Here is a 12,488-nt window from a genome sequence, read left to right as displayed (position 1 = left end):
CTCTTAAAATCCTTACCACCGAGCTCTAGTAACGAACCGTTTGACAAAATTGCAGATATTGCTAATCTCTCATGCTATACTTTTCTGAGAATTCTTGCCAAGTATCCTTCCCTCATTGATAGTCCGTAGATCCCCTATTTTTATGATTCCTTTCGGTTTCCATTGTTCAAAAAGTTTGTTTTGTTTACCCTGAAGAAAACTAGGATCTTCCCATAGAGGGACTATTTTCAATAATCGGAACAGTAATTTATATAGTTTTCTTAGAGCTTTCCACGCGCCAATGGTATCTTTCAGAAAGACACTACAACATCAGATGGCAATTCCCCAAATCTCAAATGCATCCGCAGGTTACTTGGGGTCGTTGGTTCCATGAATTGAATCTCTAATGTGTCTCGTTAATGAGGCCAGATTATAAGTTCTTATCAATGGGAATGAGATTCCCCCTCTATTTTAGACAAGGCCAATTTTTTATATGAATGCCCTTTTTCTTAAGCAGTTATGGTAGGATTCCCGAATCCTTGAGATCCCCCCAGTACACTTTCCATCTCAGTGCAGACCACCTGCTTAGCCTACTTTCCTCTATGAAAAGTTACAGCAGAACTCAGCCCTCCACCACTGGCTCTCCAGTTAGTTTCGTAGAAACTAACCCAAATTTTTACCTAAATGCATGTGTCTCCATTTTGGAACAAATAGATTTTCTATACTGCTCTATGGGCTAAATACATCAACCCGACATATACGAGTCTTATAAGGTTTCTATAGTCAGACGATTCTGTGGAGATGGGTGAATGAACAAAAGGTAAAAGTCAATGTTAAGCCATGGTTAAAAGGGAACCGGGCAGCATGCTTATGGAAGTAGTGGTATGGCTGTACAGGCGCCTGTCCTCAATAAAAGTGAACACCTTTTTTCTTTTGCAGAAACACAATCTATTCTAGAAGTCATATGCAAATTAGGATGTAAATGCACTGGGGGAGTGTCAACGCACTTGAAAGATGCAACCCAAGGGCAATGACACACCCCCAGTGCACTTCCACCCTGTTTTACATATATATTTTTCACTAGATTTTTGTCATGACTGGCACAGATCTCTGCAAAACAAAAAAAGGGTCACTTATGGGGGGGATTACAGTGTATGTATCTGAAATAACCTAGGGATATAATGTTTGATTAGAGGATGAAGTATCAAAATAAAAATACCTGTCCACAGATAAGTACTGTAGAGGGCGCTGTAAAGGATCACGAACACCAAGATCTGCCCCACAACGTTCCTTTCTTTTATAATGAAGTTCCATAACATCATTCCAATGCAGACAATAAGCTGGAGACAGAAAAATATTTAAGAAGTTAAGCGGCAACCAAACTGGAAGACAGCAAGCATGTCTATGAGAAATGTCCTACAAATATGACAGTGAGATTTACCAAGAAGTTATGATTTATATACACTGATCCTTTCCCTACCACTGAAATAAACGGAAGGACTGTAATAAGCACTCGTTAATTTCTGGTAAAATCTGGAGATCCAAAGCGGGGAGAAAAAAAAATTTAAAAAAAACATCCGCACATTCTATGAGAAAAATTTCCAGTTTATCAGATATTTTAATTAACAGGGGATGCACCAAGTTTGGAAGTTATTTCCTATCCACAGAATAAAGGATAACTTCCTAATCACTAGAGGTCCAATCACTGGGACCTCCACCAATCCTAAGAACGGGGTTCTGAAGAGTCTGGTCTGAATGGATCTCCAATCATTGTCTATGGGATCCCAGGAGAAAGCTGGTCTTCAGCATTCCCATAGGAATGAATGGAGTGGAGGGGCGGATACTCAAGCCCTTCTCTGTTCATATTGTGCTTTTCAGAGCCCTGTTCTTGGAATCGATGAGAGTCAAAGCAATCGGGAAGTTATCCTCGATCTTATGGGTAGGTGATAACTTTATAGCTTGGTACAACCCCTTTAAAAATTGTTTATATAGGACATAGCACACATTAGATGTAACTTGGCAGGTAAAAAACAACCAAATTCCCCCCAAAATATCGAAGTTATCAGCTTGAATCTTCTTCCACCCCTTGCTCATACTAATTCTGGATGGGAACCACAATGGATGTACTAATGCTGCCGGTATCACCGCAATGGTGGTGGCTCTAGGCTTTAGCAGACAACCCCATAATACACCGACATGAAACGATACAGGATAGGAACTTACCTGAGCAAGAAACAGGTTGGCAGTGAGCAGGTGCGGAAGCCGCTTATACTTCTTGCTCAAAAGTACAACAGCCAGAGACCAGATCTGGAAACATAAAAGATGATAAACCAGATTGATTTATAAAATATGAATTCTATTACCAAATTAAAAAGTTATAATTCAGATAAGCATTTAATTAAATATTGTATGTGTGAAACTCACCAAGGAGACCAGGCTCACAATGCTGATATCAAAGCTGACGTTCTGCAGAGCCGACACGAGGGGCTTAGGGTCCATTGTAGGAATAGTCAGCAGCCAGGCCGAGACGTACATGATGGGAGCAGACACAAAGGTGCTGATCACCATTCCGGATGTGACCTGGAAGCAAAAGATCATTAACCTGTCCGCGTTCTCACATAGGTCATCAGTCACCCTGGCTAACAAAGCAGCGGCATCATCAGGACGGGGGGCGCTTAATCATTCCTTGCTCATGTTTCCAGGATAATAATGTTCTAATAGACATTAGAATTAGTGATGAGTGAACGTGATCGGATAAGGTGTTATCTGCGCATGCTCGGGTGCTAACCGAGTGTCTTCGGTGTGCTCAAAAAATTTATTTGAGTCCCCGTGGATGCATGTCTTATGGCTGTTCAACAGCTGCAACACGAGGGGATTGCCTGTTTGTTAAGCATTATAGGTTGGGTGTACTGGCCATATATACCTACGACATCTGCACTATATAGCCACTGCATACAACCCTGACATCGGCCAAAGGAATATGGTTTTGTCTTCCATCAGGTGAATTTAGGCCTATTTAATGCGGATACCATTAACTATTAGGAGGCAAAAAAGGTGGGCACTTCTACTGTGTGGTATCATCTGAAGCACAATATGATGCATTACCTAGCACTACTGTTTTCATGAGCATTTCTGTGCGCAGCGTATGATCCGCGTACGTCATGCGTACATATCTTTAACATGGTGTACACAGGACATGTGTTTGTGTGCGTTCACATGCGGATGCGTCGTTTCGCTGTGTGTGGCGGTGTCCAGCGAACGCAACATGTTGCATTTTTTGACGAGTCAAATATTGCGCAGTCGTCCGCATGCGGATGATTGCTTAAAAAAAATGCATCACTGTCTATGGGAACGCATTGGTACGCAAGGACATGCGTTTGATGCGCTTGCATACTTCAGGCTGCACATGTCCAGGAACCGACAGACATGCCCCTTAAGACACGCCTTCCTGGAAATATGCGCATAAACAACGCAAACACAGACAAAACGCATAAAAAACGCAGCGGGTATTTTTGCATCATGCGTAAGCGTAACCATGCATTTGCGTATGAGGATGATATACTGTGCACAGAAATGCTAATGTGAACGTAGCCTTACACACATTTTGTTTTTTTTTTTGGGGGAGTGGGTTAACTATAACTTATGAAGTAAAGTATTTTAGGGTCAGGGGTACAGTCTAACACAGCAGATACAATAACTGCGTAAATAGGTAGTAGTGAGATGGGTGTTTGTGCAAGTGGGCAAAAGTGCTGGAAAACGTGAAGATGACTGGGAGAAGTCTTTATAGCGGTCTGGGCAAGATGTAAGGACTAACTGTGAATTACGGGGTTAATTATACTGCAATCAGTTATGATCTGAGAGAGCCTTTCCAGATCACTGGTCAATGGTGGAAATATTGTACAGGAGAATGTAGCCAACATGATAACATTATCCAGCCACTACGCACAATACCGTGCTATTTATGTGCAGCATACGGCCCATGTATGGGTCCTTAAGGTACCGTCACATTTAGCGACGCTGCAGCGATCCAGACAACGATGGCGATCGCTGCAGCGTCGCTGTTTGGTCGCTGGAGAGCTGTCACACAGACCGCTCTCCAGCGACCAACGATGCTGAGGTCCCCGGGTAACCAGGGTAAACATCGGGTTACTAAGTGCAGGGCCGCGCTTAGTAACCCGATGTTTACCCTGCTTACCAGCGTAAAAGTAAAAAAAAAAAAAAACACTACATACTTACCTTCCGCTATCTGTCCCCCGGCGTTCTGCTTCTCTGCACTGTGTAAGCACAGCGGCCGGAAAGCAGAGCGGTGACGTCACCGCTGTGCCCTGCTTTCCGGCTGGCACTTACACAGTGCAGAGAAGCACAGCGCCGGGGGACAGACAGCGGAATGTAAGTATGTAGTGTTTGTTTTTTTTTACTTTTACGCTGGTAACCAAGGTAAATATCGGGTTACTAAGCGCGGCCCTGCGCTTAGTAACCGGATGTTTACCCTGGTTACCAGTGAAGACATCGCTGGATCGGTGTCACACACACACCGATCCAGCGATGTCTGCGGGAGATCCAGCGACGAAATAAGGTGCTGGCCTCCTAGCTCCGACCAACGACATCACAGCAGGATCCTGATCGCTGCTGCGTGTCAAACACAACGATATCGCTATTCAGGACGCTGCAACGTCACGGATCGCTAGCGATATCGTTGTTAAGTTGTTCAGTGTGAAGGTACCTTAATTTTACTCGTCTGAAGTATTTTGTCAGATAGGAGCTGAACTTTTGCACCAAGGCCATTGCGTCTTTAGTGAAATCTCCAATTGACATCAGGTGTAAGGATATCACAAGTCTGTCTCATGGAAAGTAGTCCTAACACGTACAATCTCAACCTCCATGTTGAACTGGTGTGCAAATATAGCAACTCCTGGGGCCACTGGGAAGACTCCATACAGAAATGCATAGTTTGACAAACTGGTGTGGTTGACCGCAGAGTTGCTCCGATCCAGCAGCTCCACCATTTCTCTGCAGATAAGTGGTAAGACCAGCCTGGAAAAAATATAATAGAAGACAATTACAGAAGATGGTGCAAGACTTTATTTAAAATCATTTTTGCACCTCTACACATGGGGGGCTGCAGCTCCACATGGGGGGCTGCAGCCTCATACGTCAAATATTCACAAGATCACAGATCGGCATTTCACAAAACAGTCAAAGAATTTTCAAGATGTGCTCAGGACAAGCTTTTTTTTTTTTTTTTAAATCTTAATGGCGCCATTCTAAGGCTACTTTCACACTGGCGTCGGCACGGGGCCGTCGCCATGCGTCGGCCCGACGAACAGTGTGATTATTTGACACAACGGGGGCAGCGGATGCATTATTACAACACATCCGCTGCCCCATTGTGATGTGCGGGGAGGCAGGGGCAGAGTTCCGGCCGCGCATGCGCGGTCAGAAAAGACGGTATCGACGCTGCAAAAAACGTTACATGCAACGTTTTTTGCTGGCGACGGACCGACACGACACGACGCAACCGTCGCACGATGGTTGCGACGTGTGGCAATGCGTCGCTAATGTAAAGTCTATGGAGAAAAAAACGCATCCTGCAAGCACTTTTGCAGGATGCGTTTTTTGTCCAAAACGACGTATAGAGACGTGCAGTGCACAACGCTAGTGTGAAAGTAGCCTTAAAAGATTACTCAACCTCAGTAACTGAGCCCCTAGCATTTAGCAGTTTTATTGCAAAGAAGAACAGTGTGAGGAGCCTCTTCAGGAGCTTCCATGTCAAACTCGGTCATACTTTATGAGGGATGAGGGGTGGGGGATGCTTTCACAAGTGTTGAAATCCTCTGCAGCACCACCAAAGGAAAAAATGAAGCATTACACATCTCCTAAAGAAATCAATGTACTGTAGTCTACACTATGTTCCAAATTATTATGCAAATGATATTTTTCTCGGATTTTCCTAAATGGTCGGTGCAAATGACAGTCAGTCTAATAAAAGTCACCCCCCGTTAGATTATACATCGAATTTTATTGAAGAAACCTCCCAATGATAACAGTATAATCTCCAAAATGAATAAAAACTCAAAATGCACTGTTCCAAATTATTAGGCACAGTAGTATTTTAAACATTGGATTTGTTTTAAAGAACTGAAAATGCTCATTTGTGGAATTTGCAGCATTAAGAGGTCACATTCACTGAACTAAAAAGCTATTTAACTCCAAAACATCCTAACAGGCCAAGTTACGTGTTAACATAGGACCCTTCTTTGATATCACCTTCACAATTCTTGCATCCATTGAACTTGTGATTTTATGGAGAGTTTCTGCTTGTATTTCTTTGCATGAAGTCAGAATAGCCTCCCAGAGCTGCTGTTTTGATGTGAGCTGCCTCCCACCCTCATAGATCTTTTGTTTGATGATACTACAAAGGTTCTCTCTAGGGTTGAGGTCAGGGGAAGATGGTGGCCACACCATGAGTTTATCTCCTTTTATGCCCATAGCAGCCAATTACTCAGAGGTATTCATTGTCATGCATGAAGATGATTTTGTTCCTGAAGGCACGTTTCTGCTTTTTAGAGCATGGAAGAAAGTTGTCAGTCAGAAACTCTATTGACTTTGCTGAGGTCATTTTCACACCTTCAGGGACCTTAAAGGGCCCTACCAGCTGGTTCCCCATGATTCCGGCCCAAAACATGACTCCTCCACCTCCTTGCTGACATCGCTGCTTTGTTGGGACATGGTGGCCATCCACCAACCATCCACTACTCCATCCATCTGGACCGTCCATAGTTGCTTGACACTCATCAGTAAACAAGACTGTTTGAAAATTAGTCTTCATGTATGTCTGGGCCCACTGCAACCGTTTCTGCTTGTGAACACTGTTTAGGAGTGGCCGAATAGTAGGTTTATGCACCACAGTAAGCCTTTGAAGGATCCTACACCTTGAGGTTCGAGGGACTCCAGATTCACCAGCAGCTTCAAATAACTGTTTGCTGCTTTGTAAAAGTATTTTGGCAGCTGTTCTCTTAATCCAATGAATTTGTCTGGCAGAAACCTTCCTCATTATGCCTTTATTTGCATGAACCCTGTCTGTGCTCTGTTTCAGTCACAAATCTCATCAGAGTATGATGATCACTCTTAAGTTTTCGTGAAATATCTAATTTTTTCATACCTTGTCCAAGGATTGCACTATTTAACGCTTTTCAGCAGCAGAGTGATCCTTTTTATTTCTCATATTGCTTGAAACTTGTGACCTGCTTAATAATGTGGAACATCATTTTTAAGTAGTTTTCCTTTAAGTAGATTCACCTGGAAAACTAATGATCACATGTGTTTAAGATTGATTTCAGTGATTCATTGAGCCCTGAGACACAATACCATCCACGAGTTTATTTGAAAAACAAAACAATTAAATCTTTATGACACTTAAATCCAATTTGCATAATAATTTGGAACACAGTGTATGTAACGCATGGATGTGCCGAGTCCTGCATTGACAGACATTCCTTTTGCTCTGACACTAGTAGAGGAGGGTCCTAAAAACACTGATTAATCTCCAACAATGTGATGTGCAGCAAGTCAGGAGCAAAAGTGAAGACAGCAGCTGACATGTGTCAGGAGACCTGCGAGAGGCCCAGCAGCCAGTGATGAGGAGGAACGCTGTTCTGAGAGGGAAGTGTTGTTTGTTTTTTTTCCCTTTTATTTCCCTACAAACAATCCACACACCATAACTTGTAATCCCTTTACGACCTCTAGGTACACCCGCATTGTCACCGGCACATGACAGCCTGATTTGATCAGCCGTCATGTGCCCCTTAACCGCCGCGGGTGAAATTGCAATCCATCTGAGGCTGTTAACATGATATAGGCTGTTGTCAATCTCCAATAGCGGCATTTAACATGATTTGAACGGAAGATAATCACAAACACAGCCCATCGCAGGGCGCTGATGGGTTGCAACTGGGGGTCTGCAGAAGACCCCCGTCCTTTTCATTGCTGACCTGCAATGAACGCCGGCCACTGTTGATTTCTGCTACACAGAGCAGAAGCTTCAGTAGAAAAAGTTTTAAAAAATAATATTAATATATATATATATATATATATATATATATATATATATATATATACATATACATATACATATACATATACATATACATATACATATACATATACATATACATATACATATATATATATATATATATATATATATATATATATATATATTTATTTCCAATCACCCCCTTTTGCCCCATTCAAAATAAAATAAATACACATATTTGGTATCGTCGTGTTCAGAAACACTCGATCAAAATATTAAAAAAATTAATCCGATCGATAAACTGCTAACGAGAGAAGAAAAAAAATGCCAGAATGTTTTTTGGTCACTGCAACATTGTAATAACAGGCAATTAATACATCATGACCACCCCAAAATGGCATCAATAAAAACATCAGCTCGGCGAGCAGATTTTTTTTCACAACTAGAAAAAAAAAACAAAAAACTATACATGTTGGGTATCTGCGTACTCCTAATAACCTGTATAACCAAACTGGCAGGTAAGTTTTAGCATGTAGTGAACATGGTATAAAAAAGAAAAAAAAAAAAAAAATGGAGGAATTTTTTATTATATTTAACCACACTTGGATTTTTTTTTACCATTTTCCAGTACACTCTGCGGGAAAAACAATGGTGCTGTTCAAAAGTACATCACGCCCTGAAAAAAAATCAAACCCTCATACACCTATATTGACAGAAAAATAATAATTAAAAAAAAGTTAGGTCTCTGGGAAGCAAAAAACAAAAGCGCAAAAATCCCAAGGATGTGAAGAGGTTAAAGTTGGGGCCGCAAGGTGGCTCAGTGGTTAGCACTGTTACTGTGCAGCGCTGGAGTCCTGGGTTCAAATCCCACCACGGACAACATCTGCAAGGAGTTTGTATCTTCTCCCCATGTTTGTGTGGGTTTCCTCCAGGTTCTCCAGTGTCCTCCCACACTCCAAAGACATACTGATAGGTGAGCCCCCAAGGGGACAGTGATTATAATTTCTAAGCATTGTATACTAATTAAAAAAAACAAACAAACAAAAAAAAAAACAACTAGAAGAAAGTCCCTTTAACAGAGTATTTGAAACTGATTTATTTGTACCTACAGACCCATCCAGTTCACATTTTTGTTATGTTGCAGATTTGATCCATACAGAGCAATACTATAAGGCCTTGTTCACACCATCCTTTTTTTTCTGCAGATTTTTCAGGTCCTGATTTGAGAAAACCCGCAGTGCAAAACCGCGGTGGTTTTCCCTGCGGTTTTCTGTGTGGTTTCTCCTGCGGATTCCACTGCGGGTTTCCAACTGCACTTTCCTATTGGTGCATGTGGAAAACAGTTGCGGAATCCGCAGAAAGAAGTGACATGCTACTTCTTTTTTTCCGCAGAAAATCAGCGCGGATTTTCAGGCGGAAAAAAGGAAAGTGGGCACAGCTTATTTGGTTTTCCATAGGGTAACATTGTACTGTACCCTGCATGGAAAACGTCTGCGGATCCGCAGCTGCAAATCCGCTGCGGATCCGCAGCAAAAACCGCAGCGTGTGAACATAGCCTAAATGTGGATACATAAGAATTGAGAAAGCTGCCATGTTACCAAAAACGGTCCATAGAAAAAAACTCTCTGGTAATTGTGGGTGTCAGTCCCACCACTGAGGAGCAACATTAAATATTTGGAGAAAAAGGAATGGACGGCACGAGAACTGAAAAATACAGAAACCTTTGCTCTTTTTTATTAGAAATTCCTGAAAAGGGTACAAAAAAACAAAAAACAAAACACACCATTGGTTAGACTTGCATATCTCTAGCGTACGCAATGTCCCTAGTAGTGATGAGCGAACGTGCTCAGATAAACATCTTATCCGACCACACTTGGGTGTTATCAGAGCATCTGGGAGTGCTCGTATATTATGTCCGAGTCCCTGCGGCTGCATGATTTGCTGCTGTTAGACAGCCTGAACACATGTAGGGATTTCCTGCTTGTTACACAATCCGCTCATGTGTTGGGACTGTCTAACAGCAGCAAATCATGCAGCCGCAGGGACTCGGACATAATATACGAGCACTCCCAGATGCTCGGATAACACCCGAGCATGGTCGGATAAGACGTTATCTGAGCACGTTCGCTCATCACTAGTCCCTAGTCATGGTCTAAACACATTGGATAATGTTGGTTTTAGCTATTTTCCCACGGTTCCATTATATTAAAGCACAGATTACCCCGTTAATTCACAAAACATAATATGTACAAAATAAAAAGCAAAAGTCATTAGACAAATATTGATACATTAAAACAAAAGGAGGGATCATGATTGTAATTCATGCCATTGAGCAGTCTAAAATGACGAACATCCATGACGCCTGTCTAATTAGCAGATGTCTCCACCAATCACCACCTCTCCCTGGACATTCCACTAATTGTTTATCAATTCTTTAAGGTTCCTGAAAGAGCATCCTACAGTGTTCTGGTAAATATTTTATATTTAACTTTGATTATAATTTTAGACAATTAAATCTACCTATATCTCTCTGATAATTCTGTATTTTAATATTAGCTTTATAAGTGTTATTCATAAAAGCAATAACACAGGGTGTTGTATCTGACATACAGGGGTCAGTGTGTTAAGCTTGTCTTTGAAAGTCTAGTTAATTGGACAGAGCGAGGCAAGGACTTCTGAAGAAACTTATTATTAATTCCTCAGCAGTTATAATTTATGACTTGTTATTTTTCCCATTAAAATACTTTCTTTCCCCAATTAAAATAGCTTCTCTCTTAGGTAATGCAATGTAAGAAGCCTTTCCTATTTTTCTTATCTCTGTGGTTGTAATAAAGACTTGTGACTGGCCTTCTGAGATCACACAAGCCCGTACACTTTAACAGAAACTGGTTGTGTGCTCTCGTCTCCGATCGATCAACTTTCTGATTTGATCAAAACTGGCAAAAAAGTGTGAAACCTTTTGGGCTTCTCCTAAGACTTTCCATACAGGTTTCCACATCAGTACGATCAGGAAACCTCATAATAAAAAAAAAAAGAAAAAAAAGAAAAAGACGACAAGTTTTTGTTTTGCATGGTGGCTCAGCAGTTAGCACTGTCGTTTTGCAGTGCTGGGGTCCTGGGTTCAAATCCCCCAAGGACAACATCTGCAAGGAGTGTGTTTGTTCTTCCCGTTTTTACGTGGGTTTCTCCCACACTCCAAAGATATGGAACTTACACTGTGACCCCCAATGGGGACAGTGAGGAGGTCTGTAAAGCGCCATATAAACATAGCACAATAATAAAATAATATTTTCAGTGGTTGTGCCGTTAATTCCTTTTCCTCCAATTATAAATGTGGATATTTGGGAGTTTCAGCAGCAAACTGCTGGTCATTCGTGCAGAGTAAGAAAACCGGAAGAAGCAACAGAGGATATGAAACTGGGCACAGAGAACCGAAAAACTAATGAAAAAAAGGAGAAAATGGGTTTTGTATAACAATGTGTAAATATTTCACCAGTTAAGTGCTCTCCATTGATGGCATCACGAAACATACGAGATTATAATCTGTAGTGTAATGCTACTATTGACGTCTGCGGCATTAACCCATGCTATGCTTTTTTGCACGCTATGCATGGGAGAGACAATCAAAGAAGGGCTGCATCTAGGAAACGCGACAGTCGCACATCTCTGCACAAACCTTAGAAAGCTGGAATAGAGGATAACTATAGGTGATAACATGATTGCTAATTAATATATGAGAAATGTGAATCCAAATCACTGGATCATTCACTGTCTATAGAACGATGGCGGAGTGCAGAGCTCATCTGCATTTATCAGTCCCATAGATGATGACAACTGATCCAATAAAACAGAGGACACAAAACGCTCGTTCTTGGGGTCCGTGGCGGTGGAGGGAGTTCTCTGTGGGAAGGCTGGGGTAGGCAAATATAAAAGGCGCTGCCAGGCACCTCTGCCAGGGGGCACAATGATTAAATCCAGAGTTCATGCTCTCGGGGTTGCAGGTGTTGGGGCACAGTCTTCTATATAGAAGATTGGCTAATTCTGCCAAAACTGGCTTCACATTAAATGTTTATGGTCAAGTTTAGTAATGTGACTGGAGGCTCATCATCATCCCAAAAAATGCCATGTATAACCCCGAGTTCACCATATGTGATTCCTGGAGCTATATGGGTCTCGTTTTTAAGCTGAAATCTACTGTATTGAATGAATAAAAATAATAAAAAAAAAGTTAATCCTGCTCCACTCACTTCTGCACTGATAGGGGAGCGCGTCAAGGTGATGTCACGTCTACCAATACCTTTGGGAACGCTTGGGCATGTATCTGTGCCACTCATCAGCTCTCTATGGAAAAAGGGAGTGGAGCAGGACTAATCCTTTAACTTTATTTCCGTAAAAGCAGTTGTCTCCAACCTGTACCTCTGCAGTTGTTGCAGAACTACAACTCCCAGCATGCCTGGACCACCACTGTGTAGTT

At 41.9% G+C, this 12,488-nt stretch overlaps 1 protein-coding gene across 3 annotated transcripts in view; it reads right to left on the bottom strand.

Annotated features, from left to right (window-relative positions):
- GPR155 (G protein-coupled receptor 155) overlaps positions 1–12,488 on the bottom strand; it is a 50,360-nt gene that overhangs the window by 22,777 nt on the left and 15,095 nt on the right. For all 3 annotated transcript variants that reach the window (XM_077272665.1, XM_077272667.1, XM_077272666.1), the window contains exons 4-7: positions 4,848–5,013; positions 2,404–2,559; positions 2,203–2,286; positions 1,199–1,319 (exon numbers count right to left, since the gene is read on the bottom strand). In XM_077272665.1, the coding sequence (XP_077128780.1) occupies positions 1,199–1,319; positions 2,203–2,286; positions 2,404–2,559; positions 4,848–5,013 (527 nt within the window). The remainder of the gene's footprint in view (positions 1–1,198; positions 1,320–2,202; positions 2,287–2,403; positions 2,560–4,847; positions 5,014–12,488) is intronic.

The sequence above is a fragment of the Ranitomeya variabilis genome, chromosome 7 (assembly GCF_051348905.1).
Source record: "Ranitomeya variabilis isolate aRanVar5 chromosome 7, aRanVar5.hap1, whole genome shotgun sequence".
Lineage (NCBI taxonomy): Eukaryota > Metazoa > Chordata > Amphibia > Anura > Dendrobatidae > Ranitomeya > Ranitomeya variabilis.
This window is presented reverse-complemented; position numbering and strand designations above follow the sequence as displayed.